Source organism: Schistocerca gregaria, chromosome 3 (assembly GCF_023897955.1).
Source record: "Schistocerca gregaria isolate iqSchGreg1 chromosome 3, iqSchGreg1.2, whole genome shotgun sequence".
In the NCBI taxonomy this organism is placed as follows: Eukaryota; Metazoa; Arthropoda; class Insecta; order Orthoptera; family Acrididae; genus Schistocerca; species Schistocerca gregaria.
Genome location: NC_064922.1, coordinates 193,199,658 through 193,227,159, shown reverse-complemented (window position 1 = coordinate 193,227,159; position 27,502 = coordinate 193,199,658). Strand labels below are relative to the sequence as shown.

At 39.0% G+C, this 27,502-nt stretch overlaps 1 protein-coding gene across 1 annotated transcript in view; it reads left to right on the top strand.

Annotated features, from left to right (window-relative positions):
- Positions 1-27,502, top strand: part of LOC126356292 (sideroflexin-1) — an 87,415-nt gene that overhangs the window by 4,316 nt on the left and 55,597 nt on the right. The window contains exon 4 of the mRNA XM_050007186.1: positions 15,403-15,501. Coding sequence (XP_049863143.1) covers positions 15,403-15,501 — 99 coding nt within the window. The remainder of the gene's footprint in view (positions 1-15,402; positions 15,502-27,502) is intronic.

Here is a 27,502-nt window from a genome sequence, read left to right as displayed (position 1 = left end):
ACCAATGTATAATGGAAGACACATGGAGGAATATTTTCCTTGCACCACTCAAAACACTGTAGTGATGTAAAAATATGATTTTCGTGAGTTTGCTTGAGGCTGGCAAGTGTTGCTAATCTCTTTAAGTCGCTGCTACCCCATCACAAGGTCCTTTACCATGTGCTGTAGCAAAAAAATGCCATTCTGCCGTAACATCAAAATCTTCTTGATGGTAGGCCAGATTAATAAAGTTCTATCTCTTTATGTATTAGGCAGCACATCCATCCAAAAAGTATTAAATGTGCTTTGGATTTGAAAACTGACGTTTTAAGAAATTGATGAAATTTGTCTGGAAAGAATACACACACACTATACCATGTTGAAGGCAGTCAGATATGGGAATACAGAAGCATCCGATACCACCCATCTACTTTGACCCATGACGTCACCTATATGGTGGAAACGAGCATTCACTAAAACTCCAATATCTTGCCTATGACGTCATTACGTAAACATGACAACAAACACAAAAATCGATCAAAAAACCATCACACACTTCTTCCTCCAAAAATATAGTCAAACTAACGGGACAAGCATGGGAAATTGGGGGTTTTTGGGTGGGGACAAACAAAATATAAACACACACTACCATACCAAATGACACAAAACGACAAAATATAAGCGACAACACAAAATTCCCCAAATTCCACTACACAATATCCTCATGAATCGATCACGTTCCTTCATCTATATAGGTCAGTCGCAGTTGTCAATGCCACATCATAACAATCCAAAAATTTCACCACTGCCACAACTAGTGGTACCACAAAAACACTTAGACATACAAAATTGTAATCGTAACTTCCCTTGACCTATATCGTCCAACAGCAGCCCACAATACTAAAACACCAATACCTACAACCACACATTGAAATCGAACACTTTCCTTGACCTATATAGGTCTAAGCAGCTCAAGGTACCATAACACCCATAGCTACAACCACGCATTGGTGTCTAACACTTCACTTCACCTATATAGGTCAACAACTACTCGCAAAGCCAAATCACCGATACCACCAACCAAACAACTCAGAAGTACCCCACCAACCATCATAACTAAACTCCACGATATCGTGACATCACACACCGCAGAATCTGACGGGTGGAATCAGATGCTTCTGTTGACCCTCAGATATTTCCATGTATGATACATGTCGTATTTCGGTAAATTGTGGCCTGTGAATTATTCCAGTGGAATCCTCGTACCCCATCCTGAATGGTGAAGGAGTAATTTTCCACAAAGTCACAAAGAACAAGAAACTCGTTTACTTTGAGACCTTCTTTAGTGATTTTACAGAAATGTGACTGCTGCTGAGAGATAAATGAGTGCGGTAGGAGCTGTTGTGACCGTGATGCAAACACCTCAATGAAATCATCTGTTGACTTTGTTATAGCCTCTAGAACTACCCTGCCTGTAGTTAACCAATGCTTATATGCAATTTTGTCAATTAAGTTCTTACAAAACAGACCATACAGACAATCAGTTAGTCTTCTCATGCCTGGACAATAGGGACATGAACCTAAGAAACATGCTGGTAATGCAGGATTACATGTAACAAATGCTACACATTGCTTGTATGATGGTAATGTGTATTCGTCACTCTTTGTTAGTGCTTTAAGTTTACAGTCTTCAATCATTAACTTGAAATTCTGGTGCAACAAAAACACACACACACACACACACACACACACAGTCTTTTTTTTTTTTCCTGGCATCATATGGCTCACGTCATGATCCCAGTAAAAATCACACACACACACACACACACACACTGAACAATTTTCTCACATAATGTCTTACCTGGCTTTGGATATGGTGTCACTAATATACCATGTTTGCTACTAACTGTCTTGCTCTCTGTACCATGTAATAAGAAGCAGAAAATCATTTCATGGTTTTCCTTGTACTCCAACTCTTTGGAAGTACAGTTAGAATTTGTGTTTTGTCACATATACGGTCTGAATTGAAAACTTATCTTTCAGATGGGTGATAATTTCACTTTCAACATTTTCAGTCTCTTCTTTTTCCGGTTGTGCCACAATAATATGCTCCAACACAGAGGCTATTTTTTTTTCAATTTTTGCTTTGGTTACTTTCTCTCTCTGAAGCCTATTTTTCTTCACAGTAGTTTCACCTAAATACCAAAGCACTGAGTGCCAGATCTGATGCTACTTCATCTTCACTTAAACCTTCTCTGGAAGTACCTGGCACAACTAAGGCAACATCTGCAATGATTCTTGGGTTTGGCGATATTTTTTTTCCCCCTACATTTACTGCAAATTTTTCTAACTAACAGTACATTAGGATATTTGTTTATAATCCGCTTCTGAACATCTCTTAAATTCTTCTGCACTCTTGCATGACCTTCTTCCTTAAACGGATTGTAACAATACAATTTTGACTTAAAATTCATTTTTTACTAAATATTACTTTACAACACATTTACACTTCACTGTGTTAAGCAAACCACAGCCTTAAGACATATGAAACAAAATTTGTGTAATAGATAGATATCAGATATGATGACTAGTTGAAATAAGTCTCTCAGATTGGCTGATCACTAAAACTGGCTTATATTGATTGGTTGAAATGTCTCTGATTGGCTGTTTATTTTAATGCAACTATACTTTTTTTACAACTGTTCATTAGCTTTCCTTATTAAACCAATAGTTCACAGCTGTCAGATATAGTTATCAATATCTTAATGTAGTGGCAAATGGTACACCAGGCACACAGATTGAACAACAAATATAATTTGCAAATCTGTCATAGGCTAAATTAAGAGAAGTTATTCTAAAAATATGTATCACTGGAGTAGGTATTCTTTAGCCATAGGTCACAAGTGCAGCTAGAATGAATGTGTGTATAGAAATCTTCCAGCAACACAGTGATAACTTATATCATTGCTACTTTCATGGTAGACTGCCTGGTGGCATCATTTTCAGGCTGGTACACTGATTGTTTTTCTAAGATGTCATGTAACCAATGTGAACTGTCTGCCACCAGTGATGGAAGGCAAATTGACATGCCAGCTACTAAAGTTGGGCAGTACATACATTCAGGAGGCAAAGTGTTCAGTACTGCTGATATATGCACATAAAAGTGATTGACATTATCCTAGCTTTTTGAACTGTTAAAGTGGGGAAGGTTGAAAAGGAAAGGCAGGTCATTCAGACCCCCAGGATGAGATGGACACATCTGTAGTGCAGACAAGCGAGGAAGACTTTTTATGTATGTACTTTGGCAATAGTAAACATCCTCCTCTCCTTCCCCTCTGCTCCAAAGGTTAGTTGCAGTTATCAATCCTGTCATATTTTTTAGAGTTCTTGATGTAATTTTTCTTCAGTAAAATTAACATTTCAGTTACTCGTGCTAGTGAGATGTCAGAAGGAAAAAAAAAAAAATGTTGAACAGTTATGAACATGCAGTTTATCAGAATAAAAATAATTTGAGACAAATTAAAAATCAGAAGGGCAAAACAGAGAAATGACAAAATTACTTAAAAGATAATAAATAAGGCAAACATAACCCAGAATTGCACACATACTTAAAACACTTATTTGGCAGTACTGTGTGATTAATTTTGATATAATTTGTTACTAGATGATGTAGAATTTCTTTATTTAAAACAATCCCAAAATTTTAATTTGGTTTTTTTTTTTTTACCTCCCTCTTTCAATGACTTCATCTGTTTCATTTGTTTCCACACTGCTCCCATGATATTTGAAGGTGTCAACTATGTTCAACAATTTTTCTTCATGGCCATGATCATGAATTCACTTTTCTTCACATTAGATTTCATACTACGGATGGGCTCAAATTATTAGACTAAAGACATTTTTTTCCAAAACTTTAGATTTATTACACATTTACATCCACACACATATATATATTTTTTGTACATTCAATGCCTTGTATGCATCCCTTTGTTCTCAATCAACGTTTTTATCCTGTTTGGCATAGTTTTTTTTTAACTTGACATTTTAATATCATTGTTATGGTACCAGATTTCCTCTAGTTTCTCCATGAGATCTTGTTCACCGGTATTGTAAATTTCCTTACACTCTGCTTCACAGTAGCCCATAAATTTTCAATTTGGTTCATATCAGAACGACTCTGTGGCCAGAGCAACACTTTGTTGCTTTTCTTCCAAGTACTTGGAAACACTTTCAGTTTTGTGGCAAGGTGCCACATTGTGTATAAAAATGACAGCTTTATTAGGAAACCACTCATTTATTTGTGGGAAAAGTTCCTTGTCAAGGATTGCTTCATATTGTTCTTGCCTCATTGTCTCTTCAACAATGTGTAATCTGCCAGGACCTTTCTTGGACATCACACTCCAGACCATAACAGAAGTTGGATGCTTCAATCTCTCTCTCTCTCTCTCTCTCTCTCTCTCTCTCTCTCTCACACACACACACACACACACACACACACACACACACACACACACACACACACACACACACACACACACACACACTGCTTTTTTTCCATCACAGTGAATAGATTCATCACTGAAACAATCCCCCCAGGGAGTCCACAACTCTTTTGTGGATACGTGCGTAGCGAGTACAGGACCCCAAGCTAATGTGGCCTTCATTCCTTTCCGGGCTGACTACCTTCCCTTTCCACATCCTTTCCCATCCCCCATCTTGCCCCCCCCCCCCCCCCCCCACCTCCGCCTCTTTTCTTTCCTTTCTCCCCCTCTGGTAGTATGTTTTGTGCCTACGTCCGGAGACGGACGTTCGAAAATGTAACACATTCTTTGCTTTCTCTGCCTGCAAGTCTTCGTCCTTCCTTTGTGCTTCTCTTTTCCTTACCTCTTCTCTTCACCCTTTTCTCCGCTGCGGCATTTGAGACCTCTCTTCTTTCCTTTCCCTTTGTTTTTTCCCTTTCTCTTTTTTCCTCCCTGTGCGTGTCTGAAGGCCGACCCACGCATTTCCATGCGTAGCTGGTGACGGGATGACGCGTAATTCCCCGCCCCGGGTAGACAGGTAGGACACGTACGTACCCCCTGGTAATGGTCAGGCCCAGGGAGGGGTGATTACCCGAGCTGATACCTTCCGAAAGTGCCGATTGGTCCCTCTGTCTGTTTCTTGGGAGGTGTGATCTGAGGTGTGAACAATTACCTCAGAGAGGGCCCTCAGAGGAAGGATCGCACCATCGGAGACGTCGGTAATCATGGGGAATACTTTTGCAATCGTTTCCTCATCTTCTTCTAAATCTGCTCACAAGCGTAAGTTCAATGAGTCTCAGCCACAGACAGTTCTTCCCTCGTTGCCACAGTTCCTTGTTGTTTCTCGGTCTGACGAAGGTCATGGCTTCTCCTCGGTCAACCTTTTCATTATTCAGAAAGGTGTCGACGCAATTGCAGGTCCTGTAAAGTCTTGTTTCAGATTACGAAATGGCACCTTGTTGTTAGAAACAGTCAGTGCCCTCCAGGCACAAAATTTGCTGCGTACTTCACTGCTACATACCTTCCCTGTCCATGTGGAAGCGCACCGCTCTTTAAATTTCTCGCGTGGGGTTGTTAATACATGCTCCCTCGACGGATTGTCCGACGAGGAAATTCAACACTACCTGTCTGACCAGGGCGTAACGGCTGTTCATAGAGTCATGAAAAGGGTTGACACGAACATCATTCGAACCTGTACTGTCTTCTTGACATTTGACAAAGTTCAACTCCCATCAAACATAAAGCAGCTATCAGATAATTTTCGTTTGCCCTTACATCCCAAACCCTACGCGTTGCTATCGGTGTCAGCAGTTCAGTCACACCAGCCAGTCCTGTTCCAATTCGGCCAAATGTGTTACGTGTGGCAAGGATGCTCCTGAGGGTGCTTGTCCACCTCCATCCCCTCGTTACATCTACTGTATGGGTGACCACACTGCTTCCTCTAGAGATTGCCCCATTTTTAAAGACGAAAAGCTCATTCAGGAAATCAGAGTGAAGGAAAAGGTGTCGACCTTTGCTGCTCGAAAATTATTCGCCAGTCGAAAGCCCACTGTGCCTCAGACAGGAAAATACAGCACTGTCCTTGCCTCTCCTCGGCCAACAAAGGAGGCGGCCACACAGACTTGTGATTTCACCTTTAGTACCACGGTCATCAGATCGGCCAGCACAAAGATCGCCCGTTCAACCTCCCCACTTTTGCCTGCTCACTCTACAGCTCCCCCTTCATCAGGTTCTGCTAAATCTCGAGCCCAAGTCAGACACCAAGACTTCCAAAAAAGAGCATACTCGTGAAGATTTTTTACGCACCCCAACTTAAGAACCATGGTTCCTCCTCCATCTAAACATCCTGTTTCCAAGAAGGCTAATAAGAAACCCAGTTCCTTTCCTCCTCTGCCACGGCGTGTCTCGTCTACAGCACCACCTGGTGGTAGCCGCCCTCGGCCATCTTCTGTGTCGCTGAGGTGCACTGCTGGCGGCCGATCAACTGGCTGATCACTTGTGGCAGGAGCTGCTCCTGAACAACCTATGGATCAGGATCTTATGCCTTTGGCTGAATGCCGTTCCACGCTGTCGGTCGCAAGCTCTGAGCAGTCGTTGAGTTGATGGCAACCTTGGTCCCATTCCTCCATTTTCTGTTCACCCTATGTCCATTATCCATTGAAATATTCGTGGCATTCGAGCCAATCAGAATGAATTGTTGATCCTCTTATGATCCTACTCGCCGGTCATCTTCTGTCTTCAGGAAACAAAGCTGCGTCCCCACGACCACTTTGTTCTCCCCATTTTCAGTCCGTCCGATTGATCTCCCCTCTGTTGAAGGCACTCCAGCACATGGAGGACTCATGATTCTTCTCCCTGATACTCTCCATTATCACCCAATCCCCTTAAACACTTCCTTCCAAGCTGTCGCTGTCCGTCTTTCCCTTTTTTGGATACACCTTCTCTCTTTGTACTGTATACATTCCTTTGTCCACACCAATGGCACGAGCTGATCTCCTTCATCTTCTTGGTCAGCTTCCACCCCTCTATTTGCTGGTTGGGGTCTTCAATGCCCACCACCCGCTTTGGGGTTCTCCACATCCTTGTCCGCGTGGCTCACTATTGATAGACGTTTTCCACCATGCGGATCTTGTTTGCCTCAACACTGGGGACCCTACATTTTTGTCTGCCTCCATGACAAATTTCTCTCATTTGGACCTTTTGGTCAGTACTGTTCTGCTAGCTTGGCGCTTCGAATGGTTTGCCCTTGATGATACACATTCAAGTGACCACTTGCCATGTGTCCTCAGACTGCAGTTTCAAGTGCCATGTAAGGGCCCGCAATGCTGGAAGTTTGCCCAAGCCGATTGGACACATTTTTCATCTCTAGCGACATTTGATGACCGTCACTTTCCTAGCATCGACGATGAGGTCACACATATTACAGACGTTATTCTTACAGCTGCGGAACGTTCAATACCACGCACCTCCGAATTGCCCCGGCGCCCCCCAGTTCCATGGTGGAACGAGGGATGCCGTGATGCAATACGTGAGCGGTGACGTGCTCTTCGCGTTTTTCGCCACAATCTTACTTTGGCCAACTGTATCCGCTATAAGCACTTCTGTGTGCTATGCCGTCGTGTCACCCGCGATAGCAAGAAGGCAAGCTGGAACTTCTTTAGTAGCTCATTTAACACCTTCACTCCCTCCTCGGAAGTTTGGAGTCTGATTCTACGGTTATCTGGTGCGCCTAGTTTCTCCCCGGTCTCTGGGCTCACTGTCGCGCATGATAAGTTAGTGGATCCCGTCGCAATTTCTACCTCATTGGGTCAACACTCTGCTGAGATTTCGAGCTCTTCAAATTACCCGCCAGCGTTTCTCCCAAAGAAACGTGCAGCGGAAGTGCAACCTGTTGCTTTTTCCTCTCAAAATCGCGACAGCTATAATACTGTTTTCTCCATGCGGGAACTCCAACATGAACTCTCTTCTTCTCGCTCCTCCGCCCCAGGACCGGATGGTATTCACATCCAAAAGTTGCTGCATTTATCAACTCATAGTCTGCGTTACCTCCTTCACCTTTATAATCAAATTTGGATCGACAGTACTTTTCCCAGACGATGGCGGGAAGCTATCATTGTTCCGGTTCTGAAACCTGGAAAGTGCAAACATCTCCCCTCTAGCTATCGCCCCATTGCTCTCACGAGTAGTGTATGTAAGGTTTTGGAGCGTATGGTGAATTGCCGTTTAGCTTGGTGGCTGGAGTCCCGCAGTCTGTTAACACCTGCCCAATGCAGTTTCCGAAAGCATCGTTCTGCAGTTGACCATCTTGTTGCTCTCTCCACTTATATCATGAACAATTTTCTCCGGAAACGCCAAACAGTAGCAATATTTTTTGATCTGGAGAGAGCATACGATACCTATTGGAGGACAGGCATCCTCTGTACACTGTTCTCTTGGGGCTTTCGAGGTCGGCTGCCCCTTTTTTCTTTGTGAATTTATGGCAGAGCACACATTTAGATTGCGGGTGAACACTATTCTCTCCCGTACTTTCTCCCAAGAAAATTGGGTACCCCGGGGCTCCGTGCTAAGTGTTGTACTGTTTGCCATTGCCATAAACTCAATTATGGACTGTCTCCTTTCCAATGACTCGGGCTCCCTCTTTGTGGACGATTTTACGATCTACTGCAGCTCTCAACGGACCAGCCTTCTTGAAGGATGTCTTCAAGGATGTCTCAATCGCCTCCACTCTTGGAGCATCGCAACTGGCTTCTGCTTTTCTCACAGTAAGACCGTTTGTATTAATTTTTGGCATCGTACGGAGTTTCTTCCACCTTCCTTACATCTAGGACCTGTCAACCTTCCGTTTTCGGACAATGCTAAATTCTTGGGTCTTATGTTTGACAGAAAACTGTGCTGGTCCTCCCACATTTCCTATCTTTCGGCTCGCTGTCTGCGATCCCTCGACACTCTCCGTGTCCTGAATGGTACCTCCTGAGGAGCGGACTGAGCAGTCCTTCTCTGCCTCTATCACGCCTTAGTGTGCTCGAAATTGGACTATGGAAGAATAGTTTACTCCTCTGCTTGGCTGTCTGTTCTCCGGCGTCTCGACTCAATCCACCACCGTGGATTACGTTTAGTGTCTGGAACATTTTACACCAGCCCTGTGGAAAGCCTTTATGCTGAGACTGCTGAACCTCCGCTGTCCAATCTGTGAGCTGTCCTTCTGAGTCATTATTCTAGCCATCTGTCTTCCATGCCTGCTAATCCGGTCCATGACATTTTTTTTCGACTCCTCCTTGGATTTAGGGTATGCAGGCCGCCCTTCCTCCCTACTACCATGGGGAGTCCACTTCCGTCAACTGCTCCATTGTCTTTCCTTCCGCTTTCCTAAAACATTCTTGACAACTTGGGGTACAGCACCGCCTTGGCTCCATCCCTCGACCCGCCTGCTCCGTGACCTTCATCAATTTCCCAAGGATGGTACCCCTTCACTTGTTTATCGTCGGGCATTTGCTGCTCTATGTGCACAAATGAAGGAAGCCACATTTATTTACACTGATGGCTCGAAAACATCGTTAGGTGTAGGGAGTGCCTATATTGTTGGCGACACCCCAAATCGATTTTGGCTTCCTGACTAGTGTTTGGTTTATACTACGGAGCTTTACGCTGTTCTCCAGGCTGTCCAATACATCCATCATCATCATCAGATACAGTATGTTATCTGTTCAGATTCTCTCAGCTCTCTCCTCAGTCTCCAAGCTCTGTACCCTGTCCACCCTCTGGTCCACCAGATTCAGGACTGCCTCCACTTGCTCCACTTGGGGGCGTCTCTGTGGCGTTCCTCTGGATCCCAGGACACGTTGGTATCTGTGGAAATGAGGCGGCCTATATAGCGGCCAAGGCTGCAGCCACTCTTCTTCAGCCAGCTATTCGCACGATTACCTTCGTCAATGTACAGAGTGTTTTATGTCATCATGTTACTCTTTTAAGGCACACACATTGGTCTACACTTCCCAATAATAAATTGTGGGACATGAAAGCTCTTCCCTGTGCTTGGACCTCTTCCTCCCAAATACGTCATCGGGAGGAGGTAATTTTAACTACTCTCTGGATAGGGCACTGTCGTTTTAGCCATCGACATCTTTTAAGTGGTGATCCTCCCCCACTCTGTCCCCACTGCTCTCAGCTGTGGACAGTAAGATACCTTTTACTTGAGTGCCCCTATTTTAGTCAATTACACGTCCATCTACAGTTGCCGCCTCATATGTCTTCCATTTTAGCAGATGATACGTGCTCAGCCGATCGTGTTCTCGAGTTTATTGGTGCCAGTGATATAACATCAGTCATTTGAAGCTCTTTTTGGAGACAACCAACCCCCTTCTATAGTGGTTTTTTAAAGCTTTCCTTCTGTTTTTAGATTCTCCAATTTTTTGAGTTTGGTTGCCATTTCTGCTGGTTTCCAGCTTCGTTTTTTACCTTTTCGTAAGAGACAGACTGGGCGCTAATGACCGTAGCAGTTTTGCACCCTAAAACCATAAAATAAAAATTGCTGAAACATACCTGAAGCATATGTACAAAATTGCAAGTTAGTAAAGTTCAAATGTGCAATTCTTCAGTATCAATAAAACATCACAAGTTCAAGCAAAAACTCCTTACTTTAGAGATCAGACCCACTTAATTTACCATAGCATTGCACATACCTTAGCCCAGTCCTCAGTTGTCCACTCCTGAAGTTGTTTATCCCACTGCAATCTTTTGGTTTTCACAGCAGGTGTGATTCTCTGTTTTTACCTTGGTCGACACGTCTTTAAACCACATTCAAACAGCCTCCTCCTCACTGTCGCAGGTGAAACTTCAACATCCAAACCTTTCACCTGATGGCTCGTGTCTGTGAACATTCACGCTTCATTGTTGCCATGTTTGTAAGTCTTCTCATTGTTCTAGGACTGATGTTATGTCCACATTTTCCTTTCCTGTTTGGCTTGTATTCACCACCTTTCTGCACTGAAAGTCTGATTCTGCTGAGAGTTTTCTGTGATATTCTCATTCTGTAAGCAACTTCTTTATGTGTATAATAATTTTCAGCAACCTTTAATGTGTAGTTATTTTGTCTTGAGTGTTTGTACTTTATCCTTCTGTGCTATTGCTTTTTTTTTTACCACATGTACTATTTATGCATTATTTTGTTTTATACATTTAGTTTACATATTATTGTACTTATATAAAATATTGTCGCTGTACTGTCATAAGCAAAATAAAAATAAAATAAATAAATTCAGCAAAGCCGAAACTTTCTGAGGTGAAACATCTTTTGTCTTCCCCATAACCTCACTTTCTTTGGAAACTCCACGATTTATTCCTATAGCTAAAAAGATGCAAGTTCACAAGCTATACAGGGTGAGTCACCTAACATTACCTCTGGATATATTTCGTAAACCACATCAAATACTGACTAATAGATTCCACAGACTGAACGTGAGGAGAGGGGCTAGTGTAATTGTTTAATACAAACCATTAAAAAAATGCACTGAAGTATTTTTTTAACACAAACCTACGTTTTTTTAAATGGAACCCTGTTAGTTTTGTTAGCACATCTGAACATATAAACAAATACGTAATCAGTGCCGTTTGTTGCATTGTAAAATGTTAATAACATCCGGAGATATTGTAACCTAAATTTGACACTTGAGTACCTCTCCTCCGCTGTACGATCGTGTGTATCAGAGAGCACCGAATTATGTAGGATCCAAAGGGAACGGTGATGGACCTTAGGTACAGAAGAGACTGGAACAGCACATTACGTCCACATGCTAACACCTTTTTAATGGTCTCTTTCACTGACACACATGTACATTACCGGGAGGGGTGAGGCACACGTGGTTTCTGTTTTCAATTACGGAGTGGAATAGTGTGTCCCGACATATCAGGCCAATAGATGTTCAACGTGGTGGCCATCATTTGCTGCACACAATTGCAGTCTCTGGCGTAATGAATGTCGTACACGCTGCAGTACATCTGGTGTAATGTCGTCGCAGGCTGCCACAATACGTTGTTTTATATCCTCGGGGGTTGTAGGCACATCACGGTACACATTCTCCTTTAATGTACCCCACAGAAAGAAGTCCAGAGGTGTAAGATCAGGAGAACGGGCTGGCCAATTTATGCGTCCTCCATGTCCTATGAAACGCCCGTCGAACATCCTGTCAAGGGTCAGCCTAGTGTTAATTGCGAAATGTGCAGATGCACCATCATGCTGATACCACATACGTCGACGCGTTTCCAGTGAGACATTTTCGAGCAATGTGGGCAGATCATTCTGTAGAAACGCGATGTATGTTGCAGCTGTTTGGGCCCCTACAATGAAGTGAGGATCAATGAGGTGGTCGCCAATGATTCCGCACCATACATTTACAGTCCACGGTCGCTGTCGCTCTACCTGTCTGAGCCAGCGAGGATTGTCCACAGACCAGTAATGCATGTTCCGTAGATTCACTGCCCCGTGGTTTGTGAAACCCGCTTCATCAGTAAACAGGTAGAACTGCAACGCATTCTCTGTTAATGCCCATTGACAGAATTGCACTCGATGATTAAAGTCATCACCATGTAATTGCTGATGTAGCGACACATGAAATGGGTGAAAGTGGTGACGATGCAGTATGCGCGTGACACTACTTCGACTCAGTCCACCGGCTCTCGCAATGTCCCGTGTACTCATGTGTGGGTTCATGGCAACAGCAGCTAACATACCAACTGCACCCTCTTCTCCTGTGATGGGCCTGTTACGTACCTGTTTGCGTGCTACGACCATACCTGTTGCATACAGTTGGCGGTAGATGTTTTGCAATGTGCGGCATGTTGGATGCTCTCTGTCTGGGTACCATTCTGCATACACCCTGCAGGCTTCAGCTGCATTCGTCGTCACTCGCCATAGATGAGTACCATCTCTGCCTTTTCAGAGTTCGAATACACCATGGTCACAGTTCCTACAACACTACACTATCACAGACGTCTGGTAACACGGTGTGCTAGAGTTGGTCTGTGTGCGGAGACGAATGCAGAATAACAATAGCAGCATGCGGACATTGCGACAGCTAGACCAAACCACAACAGTGCACTACAGCCACACTCAAAAACACGGTCATCATCATAAACATGTCCCTGCAGATGCTGCTCGCCGACCGTGGCCCGTGTTTGTTACAACACGCAACTAAACGTCGGAGGTTTCAAGCGTCAACTTTAGGTTACAATATCTGTGGATGTAATTAATATTTTACAATGCAACAAATGGCACTGTTTACGTATTTGTTTGTATGTTCAGATGTGCTAACAAAACTAACGTGGTTCCATTTACAAAAAACATAGGTTTGTGTTAAAAAACCTACTTCAGTGCATTTTTGTATGGTTTGTGTTAAACAATTACACTAGCCCCTCTCCTCACATTCGGTCTGTGGAATCGGTTTGTCCGTATTTGATGCGGTTTACGAAATATATCCAGCGGTAACGTTAGGTGACTGACCCTGTATAATGTCTCGTTAATGTAGCAAGAAGTTGATAGAATAAATAACAAGCTGAAGTACACCACAGAAACATAAAACATTACTGTAAACACTGTTTCAAAGCATGTACACAGACAACTAATTCCCTCCTGTGCCGTTTCTTGAAGACAGAGACAATTAGCCAATTTTTACATTCTTTGCAGTTGTCGTCTGTCTTTGAACTGTCCTTAACATACAGTGTAGCAACTGCTTTCTCATAACTCCAGCTGCTCTAACCATTTGTGTTGGTATCTCATCTGCACTTGACAACTTTCCTCCTGCCATTCTGCTCTGTGTGTATACTCTTCCGCCCAAGTCAAATGCTTTGTAGATTTGTTACCATGGTTGTTGTCTCTCTTCATTGGCATTTCCTTTTAAGCTGGAATTAAAGGGATTTCACAATACTATTTTTACACTGCTTGTCATTTACATCCAGCATAGTGGAGTTTTCACTGAAACTTTACCCCAGTCCCTTCATTATACCATACAGTACTTTCCTGTTACCTTTGCTGTCTTCCTCCATTGTTGCTGTCTGTTTGCCCATCCATTCCCTCCTCAGTTGCTTCTTCTTGGTATTGTATTTATTCCTTTTGTCTTGTGTTATTGGCTGATATACTCTAAAATGCTTTTTTTCTTTTTCCTGCCCTCCTTCAACTCATTTCATCTAGGCATTTTCTTCCATCTTTTAATCTTGATAGTTCTGCCACAAACTAATACTGCTGTTCAACAACACTTAATATATTTACTTCAGCACAGATATCACAAGAGCCGAGAACCCATAATTAACAATCCAGAACTTCCTGCAGAAATTACTCATTTCATAATTGTATAATAGAATGATCATCTTTTTCTGAGGAAAATTGATTCTGATTCTCTGCAGAAAAGCTGAAGTCCTGGCACAGTTAATTAAGAAAAGTCCAGTGCCACAGCCTCTGTGCCACACTGTTCAGAAAAAGAGCACATGATAATAATGACCATTGAGAGCTAGTGGGAATGACAACAGCATTTACTTGGAATTATTTGGCAAACGATTGAGTCCAAATTATGATGGCTGTAAGCTGTAACAGGTAGCAGAGAGCACTTCCATTTGAAAACAAAAGTTTTGTGAATTCCCTTCATTTTAATTATTATTGAATGGGCCTCGGGTGTTGATGCAGAGAATAATAGTAATTTGGTGAGAGAAAGGCTTTCATGTAAAGCTTCAGAATGTTTAGTTTGCAACTATCTGCCTCCGGTTTTTGGAGAAATATGTTGAAAATGTGTGCTGTGTGGTAACACACACTTCTGTTAAGCAACTTTCAAAAGTATAACAGGTGGTAACATGTAGAAGCAGGTAAAGGTGTAAATTTACTTTCCTTAGGATACAGGTGTCCATTTTCTAGCACAACATAGGGTTGAAGTGAATGACAGGTAAAGCTTACAGATGAGGAAATGTCAACCATAGTGTGAAGTGATGGAAGGCAAACCGAAAAAAATATTGATGTCCTTTCCTTTCCTTTCCTTTCCTTTCCTTTCCTTTCCTTTCCTTTCCTTTCCTTTCCTTTCCTTTCCTTTCCTTTCCTTTCCTTTCCTTTCCTTTCCTTCCTGGGAAAGTTGAGTAGTCCTTGAACTGGGCTCTGAGTGCCTTGATCCCTTCACACTGCCACACTTTCTACATCAGCAATATTTCTCACTTTCTTATTCTAATAAGAAGCCAGAAATTTTAAGGTAGTAGTCATAGGTGTGGGTGTGTGTGAGGGGTGGGGGCTAGGATGTTCAGTCTGTAATTAGTAATTACTTTGCCAATATGTACAGTGGCATAAGAAAATGTTTTGTATTTGATGATTGCAACATGACACATTTCTACTATAATAATTCTAGCCTATAATATGTATTCTTTTTATTTTTAGGTCTACTGGAGCAGTTGTTTTCTGGCAATGGGTTAACCAGTCTTTCAATGCATTGGTTAATTACACAAATCGAAGTGGTGATTCTCCAGTGACAAACACGTAAGATGGAGGAACATATTTTTATGTATTTAATTGTAGACTATTTAAATGCATTACTGATTTCCACAGTACTCCTCTGGAATTAGCATTGTGATGAATGTTATCTGTTTATAATTCACTGCCTGACAAAAAAGTGAAATGCAGGAGAAGGAATCTGTGCACTGTGCATAATGGCAGGTTGTGCACTCGAGAGTAAGTGTTTGCAATCTTACTGTCAACATTTTAGTAGTATTTTCCACAGAACTGAGTTAGCAGATGGAATTGAATAATTATAGGGACACGAAATTTTGGACTTTCCACAAGAGAGATTTCACTTGCATGTGTCCCCACACCCATTGTTAGTGATATTATTGTGAACTGAAAATAGTGGGCAACACACACTGTTGTCTGTCTTATGAGCTTAAGAATGAAATCAGTTTGTGGCTATCAGCAAACTCTGAAGCATACTACCAAACCCGACATGCTTCTCGACTATCGTAGTCGGCTTCTCCTCCATCGTGGCCAGTGACAGAATAGTCCTGAGTGATTAGTTTGATTGACTGATTGATTCATTCTTTCCTTATTGGTATTCAGTCTCTTGATCATACCACTATCTGCAAAATACACACTAATCATAATAAATATGTGCATCGTAGAACAATAAAAGTTCCTAGGTGTAACTACCACATTTCTGTAGGCTTTTGCCAATAAATATGCTGCAGAGTTTCATATACTGGGCGATCAAAAAGTCAGTATAGATTTGAAAACTTAATAAACCATGGAATAATGTAGATATAGAGGTAAAAATTGACACATGCTTGGAATGTCATGGGGTTTTATTAGAACCACCCCATATTTGCTGGGTGCGTGAAAGATCTCTTGCGCGTGCCGTTTGGTGATGATCATGTGCTCAGCCACCACTTTCATCATGCTTGGCCTCCCAGGTCCCCAGATCACTGGCTTTGGGGTTACCTGAAGTCACAAGTGTATTGTGATCGACCGACATCTCTAGGGATGCTGAAAGACAATATCCGACACCAATGCCTCACCATAACTTGGACATGCTTTACAGTGCTGTTCACAACATTATTCCTCGACTACAGCTATTGTTGAGGAATGATGGTGGACATAATGAGCATTTCCTGCAAAGATCATCATCATTGCTTTGTCTTACTTTGTTATGGTAATTATTGCTATTCTGATCGGATGAAGTGCCATCTGTCGGACATTTTTTTGAACTTTGTACTTTTTTTTGTTCTAACAAAACCCCATGTCATTTGAAGCATGTGTGTCACTTTGTACCTCTGTATCTACATTATTCCGTGATTTATTCAGTTTTCAAATTTATACTGACTTTGTGATCACCCGATACAAGGTCCAGTGAAACACATTTATATTTCTACTATTTGTTGCTTTTGTGGTCGTATGGTGCAATTTTGTTATTGGTAGTCTAATTTGCAGAATCTGTAGGTCTACAACAAAAAATGAGAAAGGAAGTTAAGTCTTCCTTCTCAGGAAATAAAGCAAAAAAAATAGTGCATAATTTTTTGAGAAAAAGAAGTAAAAAGGGAATAATTTGCTGCTCAGCATTGAAAATGCGGTACAGAATTTTGTATAGAAGTGATTATGTAATTTCTTTGCTTTGTAGCAAACAATTTATTTAAAAAGTTATTAATCTTGGGATTTTTGCTGTTTAGTGGTAGCATCTAATTAACTAGGGAGTGCATGACTATATTACAGAAATGATCACTGACCATCATCTTTTATCTTTTGAAATCTTTATGTTCATACTTGCAGTGGGGAAAGAGATAAAGTAAAGATGTGCTGCAACATTTGATAATTATACCTTTTAAGGGAACAAATATATCTAAACAGCATAGATATGTTCTTCTGTAAATACCATATTGTTTTTTTATAGCAGTGTTCCAGTTATTTACAAAACTAACATTGATTTTCTTCGGAAAAAAATTTAATGTTCAAATGTGGTTATTGGAGTTGTCACTTTTACTGATTAAATGAAATTGTTAAATATATTACATATTACTTCTAGACATGTTAGTTAATCTATCACCAACTGTTTTTATTGACAATTTTCAATTTTTATTTATCTTTTTATGTAATGAGCTTTGTGTGTGGTGTTATATGCTTTGAATCATGACTAAAGTATTTTCACCACGTTTATGTTTAATGTAAATACTTACCGATCATTAAATAACAACTTTTTGTGACACTCTAGTATGACAAGGCTTGTTACTGTGCTTCGTAATCTTCATATGTTGAAGGTTAGATTTAGTTGGAGGGTTTGTATCATTCAAATAATTTTTACTGTTTGGCTTGCTATTAAAACCAGAAAAATTCATACTGTGTTTAAGTTATACTGACCTTAGAATTTTCTGGGTGAGGGGTTTTTTACATTCTGCACTTGGTCCACTAAATTTTCCTCCTTTATAGAGTCCCTAACAATATCCATAGCATTAACATCATAGGTCTTACGAATAGCCTTTTCTTAACGTTTGTTGTAAATACTCACATGTTCTTTTGGTGGAAGAACTGTGTACTTATTCTTTTTCTTAGTCACTGTGTCTTTCCTTACACTTTGTGTCATCTTGTGGAGTGACTTTACTTTCTTACTTCTTGTGCAGTTGTGTTTGTAGAAGCATAGTGCCCTGCATGTTTAATGTTATACAAGGCAATGGAAACATTAGACATTGATTTTTGTGCATCTTTCCCATAATATAATTAGAGCTCGGCTGTCACTGTCACCACTATCTGAGTCTTGTAGCTAGGTCAGCTGAGGACAGGAATGAAAGCCTTCAGCTTCGTTCCCAGCACCTTCCTGGATGTTTTTGTCAGGGAGGTCTGGAATGGGTTCTGCTCAGCCACTGGGATCAACAAAGGAGCTTGACTAAAGCAGCAGCAGCATCATTGCCGTTTGTGTTACTGAAGTTGAAAGACTCAGAGCCTTTTGACACTTTAATAGTGACTAAAAAACCATTTGATGACACAAGGTGAAAAGGCCTCAGCTGATATCCAGTTTTTAGGTAAGAAAAATGATTTAGTTAACTCTTTCATACAATTTTAACAAAAATTTATTTGATTGAAATGTTTTATATTTTTAAGCTTCTTCGATGCATCTGGTCACTAATAATGTGGCTCTCAAATTATCCTTTAATATTCTAATCTCTCTCCTGAGATGGCTCTTTTAAGAAATCTGCAGTTTTAAAAGCAAGCAGAAAATGGAGGGTTTTGTGTATTTTAAATAGGTCCCGGAGCCACACCAAGGACCAAAATACGTGCATCTTCTCGAGTGGGCCAAAACTACATACCGATTCTTGCTGATCTCCTTCAAAATAAATAACTAAATGTAGATGATGTCTTAATTTGTTCAAAAGGCCACCTGTCCTGAAGCAAAAGCTCTTCATTTGATGTTGTCATTCTTTTAGACCAACACCGAGCTAGTGAGATGAAAAGTAAATCAAATGATGATCTATATTTGAAGATAGCTTTAAATGGAAATGGAAATATAGTACTCAGTGTTCAATATTCTGTAAGCCCTTAATACAGAGTGCCATGCAAGTTTCTTTGACCACTGTGTATCTCTTGGACAAAAAGTGTGGTAGTGTAAGAATTTTTTTTTTATGTTCACCATTGGTGAAATATGTAAAAAAAAAACTACTACTACTATTATTACTATTACTCATGAAACATCAATGATGCCAGACTGCACATCTCCACCCACTTCAGTGAACTCCCTGGTACCAGCTGTACACACAATGAACAATATGCTATGCTGCTTGCACAATGTGCAACCTATTATGACACTCTAATCATTTATATTTAACAGCAGTAATTTTCTATCAATCATAAAAGTCTAGTGGAAATAAAATAATTTGTCCCTATTTATTGCTACGCAAAATAGTAGTGGATTTTTGGAGTTCAGCAGCACTGTTAGCTAAAGTTTTCACAAAATATTACTCTTGCAATTCTTACTCATTGTTGAAATGGAATATTACCATTTAAGAGACTACTATATTTCTTAATGCTGTCATGTTTGTAAATTTGGCTGTATTCTCAAATAATTAGTGATTACTTGATGCTTCTGGTAACTTCTCTAAAAGTAATCATGCAAACACTTTGACTTAACCAGGAGTGGAAACATCAGCAGTAAATAAAAAGAAAATAAGCCATTCAGATTAGACATTTACTGGATTGGAAAATGGTGAATAGACATAGTTATGAGTCAGATCTAGCAGGACGAAGAAACACTGAATGACAGGAAATAGTTCAACTTTGCTCTAAAATTTAAGAAAGGCAGTTGCGATTTATGTGTGTGTATTGTGTAAAAAAAGATAGTGTCAGTCTTAAACCTAGAACTATAGTAATTATTTAGCTGCAAAACTGGAGGAAGAGCAGCAGAATTTGACACTAAACACGTGAACTGTGGATTCACAGATTTATGAAGAACATTCTATTCAAAAAAGTTGTGAAAAGAAAAGATAGCGATCACCATACTCTTAGTTAACAGGAAAAAAAGCCTGACAAGCAACCCTCTGTGAGAATGTTTAACTTCTAAGTAATTACCAGCCTGTATACTGAATAATATAACTTAATAGAGAAACAAAGTTGTACATATACATGGAATACACTATAATTGCCTCAAAATTGAAAGTGATCTCTAAAGAAGAAACATTCCACCACTAAAAGCAGTTTCTTTGTTTGTTTTTAATTCTATTTAAGCACAAAAGTAAATTATATGAAGATCATAAGTCACATAATGGCTCTTGTGATACTGAAATTGTTGCTTGCAACAAAAGTCTAGTTAGAAAGTAGTTGTGAATGTGGTGTGTGTCATATTATTTGTGGAATCTGGCCTTACTGGGCCATTGAAGTAATCCAGGTTGGTGCACACCGTGAAGCTGTTGGCAGAAGTCCCATAATGAAAGAGCACAAAGCAGATTGGAGCAAGCCTTTAATAACATGCCATATTGATCGGGTACGGAGCTGTAACATCGTATTAAAGTTTGTTTAAGGCAATGCTATCAAATCTTGTTAACCCTTAATTGAAGTGCAGCAACTGCATCACAAATTCTGCAATAGCTGAGGGCAGTGTCGTCATCAATGATCCTAAAACCCATTCAGTGGGGATTGACTAAAACTTTTGAATATGTTGCTTTCAGGTTGAACTTGCCGTGTATCTTATCCAGCAGTATGTGTGTTTTGAGACGCAAATTGTGTCTCAATATGTCCTTGGATGTGTTATATTTCACATTACAACATAGCGATGGTTACCCATGAGATTCTCCTATGTCATTTTTTAACAGTTCTGTGACTTACGCCAGCAGGGACCCTACCAAAATAGCACTTAACTGTCACGGGTAGCTGTGGCTCATTTTGCTCTGTACAGCACTGCACATCTGCCAAACCTGTTGAAAGAACATCATCTGTGGGACTGACAGGAGTTGTATACACATTAGCAGCCCATCGCACGGACTACTTGCACTGTTGTAGTGAGAGTAGAAGAATACAGCTTAGTAGCAATATAGCACCCACTAACGCAGGTTTGGACTACTTTTTCAATTTTTAAAGTCTCTCAGTGCAAGTTTTTTTGTTAATAATATTTCTTTTAATGAAGTAAATTTGTTTCCTGAAGGGACCATCACTCTTTGTACCCAGTTAGGTGATATGGATGAAGAAACAAAATGAAGTGCAGAGCAAACTATACCTATGACAAAGTGAATTTCAGAGAATGTGACTGATCACTTTTCTAGGAAGGACAATTTTTCTGGATAATGAATACAAATAAAAAAAAATATCAACTTGGATAACTGAAAAGTCAGACATAAAGACTGTGAGCAACGTAAAGTATTTATGACTGTTGTTTCTTTGGACAACATTGTAAACCAGGTGGTAATGCCATTAGAATGTCATGTATTGTGTAAATTATATGAATAGCACTTAAGCTAAAAAGTAGCCTACCTTAACAGCTTAAATTGGGACATCATTATAAGAGTAGAATACCTTTGAAAGGAAGCTTAAAAGATGATTTTGAAAGAATGGCAACTGCAAAAGATAGCCCTTGTGGTGGTTCGAAGAAAAATATTTCCTTGTACATTAGAAAGAGGTGCATCATTGTAAACACTATAATGGACAGGGAACATTGCTCTGATAGAATACACTGCAATAATTTCATTTACAACATAAAGCTTGTTGGGACGATGAAATGAGTATGATCATGTAACATTTTAGAATTAGCTCTTACAAAAGTTATCAGCCTCAATATCAACAAAATTACTAATTATTGTTACTTCAAATTGATATTAAGGGTCTGATGATGGTCATGTGATATGACCGAAACCTGTCACCTATGTTCTTGAAGCATACATGGTGTGATCAAGACTGAAATCAAATCAAAATTGCTTTTTAAAATTAATTTTTGTTGTCTTTAAATTTATTTAGGTAGTGATAAAATAGGAGATAACAGGAAATGGCAACAAAAGTAGAAAGGAGGCTGAAGGGAGTAGGAGACGGGGAAGTAGTAGAGATGTATGTAAAAGAATATCTAAGGAGACACACATGACAGCAACAGGGTACATAAGCAGAACCAAGGAAAGTGGAAGTGCTTGGAAAATGACTAATTCAGAAGGAATAAAAAGTCATTAACAAGATTAAAAATTGAGAGGACAGTTTGTCATATTAAAAGAAAACCATCACACTGTGGAAGTGGTACTGAAAATTGAGACTACTGAAGTATACCTGAGCAGGTGATGGGCTAAGATTCAGTAATGTTATCAACAAAATTGGCTGAGACTGTGTACTCAGTAAGAAAATATTTTAAAAGCAATACATTGGCAAAAGAGAGTATTGTTAGAAATATTTGGCTAACATTTGGTATCCCTGAACACTGCATAATTGTACTAGTTGCAAGCATTCATGTGCATTACTGAAATTTTTATGGTTAATTCCTCTTTTTTTAAGTTTCCTATATACAAACCCACTCTGACCCTTTTTTTAAAATTTCCTTTCACCTTGCCCCATTTTCTTTTAAAGTGTACTTGTTGAATCAAAATATTGATAAATCCTTGGGTCAATCCACATGAAATCAACCAGTGGTCTGGTTCTTGATGTCTCAGATTTTGATAATTTTGGTACATCATAATAACAATAGTGTGCATGAAAAATCCTAAATTAATTTTTTTTGGACATTTCAATTTTTAGTTATTAATTTTTTTAACTTCCAAAATTGTGCAAATTCTGTGACATTTTGAAATGTTAAAATCACCTTATCTTAAACTATTTTACTTACAGACCTAAAATTTGTACCATTTTATACAGTTTAAAAGTACATGTTGATGAAAAGTATTGATATCAATGGTAAATTTTCTCAAATGAAATTAATTTTAATTTTGGAAATTTCAAAATTGGTTTTTTCGAAAAAAAGTGTTTTGTTCATACCTTTTTTGGTTAACATCTGTGCCAAGTTTCATGATAGTGTTCCCATGGGAACATATTAAAATAAATTTTATTCTACTGGTAAGCACAGCACCTTGTGCACAGTCCATAGGACTTTGGACTTGTTGCTAAGATGCAATATGTCTAAAACTAAATAACTCTACCAAATCATTATCTTTTATTTAGTGCCAATCAATTTATTACATTATTAGAATTATAGACGTAATTTAAAACATGGAAAATCCAGGGTGAAATATGACAATATTATGAAGAGGATTGTTGCTACTCACTATATAGCAGAAATGCTGATTCACAAAGAATCACAAAACAGAAAACACACACACACACACACACACCTCTTACATGACCAGTCTCCGACTTTGAGCCTTTTGGCTTTCCCGTGTGTTAACTGTGAATATATTTTAACACATACCAAAACTTGTACTCAAAAAAGACTAGCAATATTGATTAATATTTATGTATCTGTAAAATGGAGGTATAATTACGTAAATTATTCGTAAACAATGATGCAGCTGTTAAATAATAGCAGTATTGTTATCTGAGTGCCTTGCAAAGAGGAATTATTTACTTATCTTTAACAACAAAGGTGTTACAGTGGTCCACTGACAATCTTATTAGTGTCTAAATTATGCATTACACATTTCTTTCAAATGGTATAACTAACTTTCCCCAAGCAGTAATGACATAATTGATGTAACAAAATATTCTTTTTCTATAAAATGTTAGGCTTTTTGAGCTCTTTATCTGATAGTGTGTATTTTCGTCCAGTGGTAGTTGAAGGATTTAATTTACAAAGTTTGAATTTTTTGTAGTACAGTCAATTAACCTGGTCTTGATTGTGAAAAAGAGAGAGCTGGTCCACAGTGATTCGTAAATAAAAGGAATACTTCCCCTTTTTCATCCCTGGATAGCATAGAAGCCATCCAACATTTGTTTTCATAGGCAGGAGCAACAAGTCCTGCAATCTCTTCAACAGCACACAACATCTGGACTCGCGTGAATTTTTCTGAATATCAAAATTCTTAAAATTAGAAACAGTTTTTCCTTTGCCATTGACATTATTCATGAGAATAAACGCTTGATGCTTCTGTTTCCCCAACTGTTGTGGCTTTATAAAAACTTTTTATAGCATTCCATTTTTACGCTGCATAGAAGTGACTAATGGCATCCGCTTTACCCCCTCAAACAACTGAATGATGTTGCTGTTTGATCTTATTGTACTTCCACAACTAGTTAATGAGTGTTACAAAAACCACTTTGACTATTATTTTATGTGCATCTATGAAGCCACTGTTATTAGCCTATATAAACATCCTCAGGGGACATCCTGTGTCTGTGTCATGATTGGAAATGCTTAATTTTCCTGTAAAACATTGAACTGCTCATGTCAGAATATGACAAGTACAATATTCCACTTCGTGTACTGTGCTTGGTACCTGTCATATTCCAACTTGTGCCTTTTGCCATTTTATTGTCATTTAAGCATTTAAAGTCATGACACTGAGGTGCATGTGCACACTCTGTTGGTCTGTAAATATGAGCTTCAACTGCTCTAAATTAATAGTTTTATAAAATGGAAAATGTATATTATTCCTTACATTACTTATGTTAATTATTATATGGCATAGTCTAATATAGTTTTTAAATGATACAGTAAAGTGTGCTTAATTAATATTCAAGAACTTCATTTTACCAATAGTTTAATGAACCAGCTCGCAAACTAAGTGCAGTTGAGATACAGTCAGCTATACAAATGCAGTAAAATAAAATCTATTTCCATATGTTCCCTTTGGAATACAATCAGCACACACATTAATAAATAGTGTAAGACAAACACTTTTTTTTTAAACAAAAAAGATGTAGATTTTGAAACATTCCAAATTTAAAAAAAATTGGTTTGGTAAAATTTAGCATTTTAATGTTTTTTGTAATTTGAGATATGGCCATTTTAAGGTTTTAAAATGTAGCGAAAATCATCCAATTTCAGGAACTTTAAAAATTAATTATTGAACTGTCCAAACAGTTTTTAATAAGAGTACAATAAAATTACAAAAAATTACAAAATTCTAAATCATAAAGGTTCAAGTTTAATTTTTTATTAGTTGATATCATGTGGAACCTCATGTTAGTTAAAATGGTGTAGAACTCATAGATACTCATATTTAGTATGCTGTACCACCTGTTATTACAGTGCATAATTGTAGTAATATTTAGTTTGCCAGAGAACCATAGTTCTGTAGCTGCAGGTCAATAAAATCAAATAGCGTTGTTTCTTTGCTGCTAAATAAAATCTGTGCAGCTTATCGCTGAGAGTTAACTACTTTTGCTTATAATTAATTGTATGCTTCTGTTGCTATTACATTGCAATAGCAAACTAATCTGCATTGTGGAATTGACAGTCTTCATTAGAGACTAGATTACAGTTATGGAGCTCTGATTCTTAATGCTAATAGATTGTCTGAGATTAACTGAGTTAATGTTTAAAGATAGTTCTTAACAAGAAGTAGTATCCTAAGAAATCAATGATATATATTCTTAAGAAAACCAAAACAGTCTGTGGGAGGAGAGTGAATTTTCACAACTGTTTTGTTGTATTTGCTGTATGAATTCCATACATTCCAGTTTAAAGAAAATGTGTTTTTTAACATAATACTGTATCATAATGATTAATAAGCGGAAGGAGGTCTAGGAAATTGTATTAACTGTATTAGAAGTATTGATAAAATATATACTTAGAGCTGCATGTGTCACTTCATATTCAAAGAGGACTGGGAAACTGTATTAACTGTATTAGAAGTATTGACAAAATATATGATAACGGCTGCATGTTTCACTTCATATATTCTCTGAGGTTCACCTTCTTTTTAATAATCAGTTAAATTTCTCAGGTACTGAGAGAAATGACCAATTTTTCATTGATGTACTTGAACACATCTCTGTTCCTCAAAAACAGATTCTTTTTTACCCAATGGCTGCATTGCTATTTGAAGTCATGTTACTTTTATTCAGTTCCACCAGAAAACTTCAATTTTCCAATATATAGTCTTTATTTTATAAATATTATATATAATTGAAAAAAGGATAAGAACCAAAATGAGGAAATGTTTTCATTCTGAAAGTATCAGTGAATGATTAGCTGTAAAGTGAAATAAAATGATCTATGAGAATATTGTGCCCACTCATCCACAGGAGGGCTGCATGTACTCCTGTTGTGCTGGGAACAGATAAAAACTGTCCAGAATGGGAAAAACTAGTGTGTTGGGCAACTCTGAGAAAGAGCACTCAGTGGTGTGATGCACTCTGCAGCGGACATACTGTGGACTGTGCAAGTATTTCTAAACTTGACATTCACTGCTCATTATTGCAGTTTGGTGTTCTGCAGCATATGGCCTGAAGTGCGCAGTTGTCAACTGAGTGGAATCGTTAGTTGAAACTGATATAGTTATAGGAGAATTATCGGACCATGGAACAATTAGAAATAGTTGTATGTTTAATAAATAACTTCCTGTTAAATCATGGCAATACTAATGTCAAAAAACGCCATTTTCTACAGCAATTTAAACTTGGTGGACACATTGTGTGGTGTATGAAGACTGGAGGGGGATGGGGGGGGGGGGGGGGTCAGTATTACGCCATGGAAGACAAAACCTCTAACTTTCTCATTGCTTTCTGCAAGAAGAAGTCACAAGCTACTGTAGAATACACAAATAAAAAATGCTATAATTCCACTTGAATCACTGCAACAGTTCTGATGTTTGGCAGGCCAAGTGCGGTGTTGCATTATAGTTCAATAAAATCACACCGACACTCCAGTTTCACTGTTGCTTTTCTTTAATTGCCATATGCAACCAGTGTAACATTTGCCGTACAGTACAGAGTTGATTGTTGTGACATTTGGCATAAGTTCATTGTGCGTCACACTCTCCATGTCAAAGAACACTGTCGTCGTCATCTTTCCGGCCTAATGTTGGACATTGGCCTTTCTTTGATGCGTTGATGTTGTGTGCACCCATTCCATCAATGTTCTCTTTGTTTCGGGCATGAAGTGGCAGACCCACATTTCATCCCCTGTAATGATTCACAGTAGAAAAACGTTGCCCTTCTCAGAATACCATCCCACAAATGCCAGTGACGATTGGAAACATTGTCCCTTGTGAACATTGGTGAGCAGCCGTGGGGCCCATCTGGCACACAGTTTATGATATCCAAGGTGCAGGTGAAAAAACAACAATTTTATTAATATTTTAGACCTTAAATTATAGTTATTTTGAAAAGTATCATTCTGTGTAAATGTTGTAGATAAAACAAAAGGAAAGAAAACTGTAAAAAGATGAAAAACGAAAATTGTAAGATGTACAACCTGTTTTAAACATCAGATAACAGGTCTATAATTTGGCAATAAATAAATAAATAATCCAATCTTGGTTAATGTCTCCTCCATGTTATTTTCTAGCAGCTCACTTGCCCTGCCACAAAACCAGAATTAAGTGCTGCAATTTGATGAACATAATTATTCTGATAAATATCCACAGCGTCTAATTTTGTGGGCATA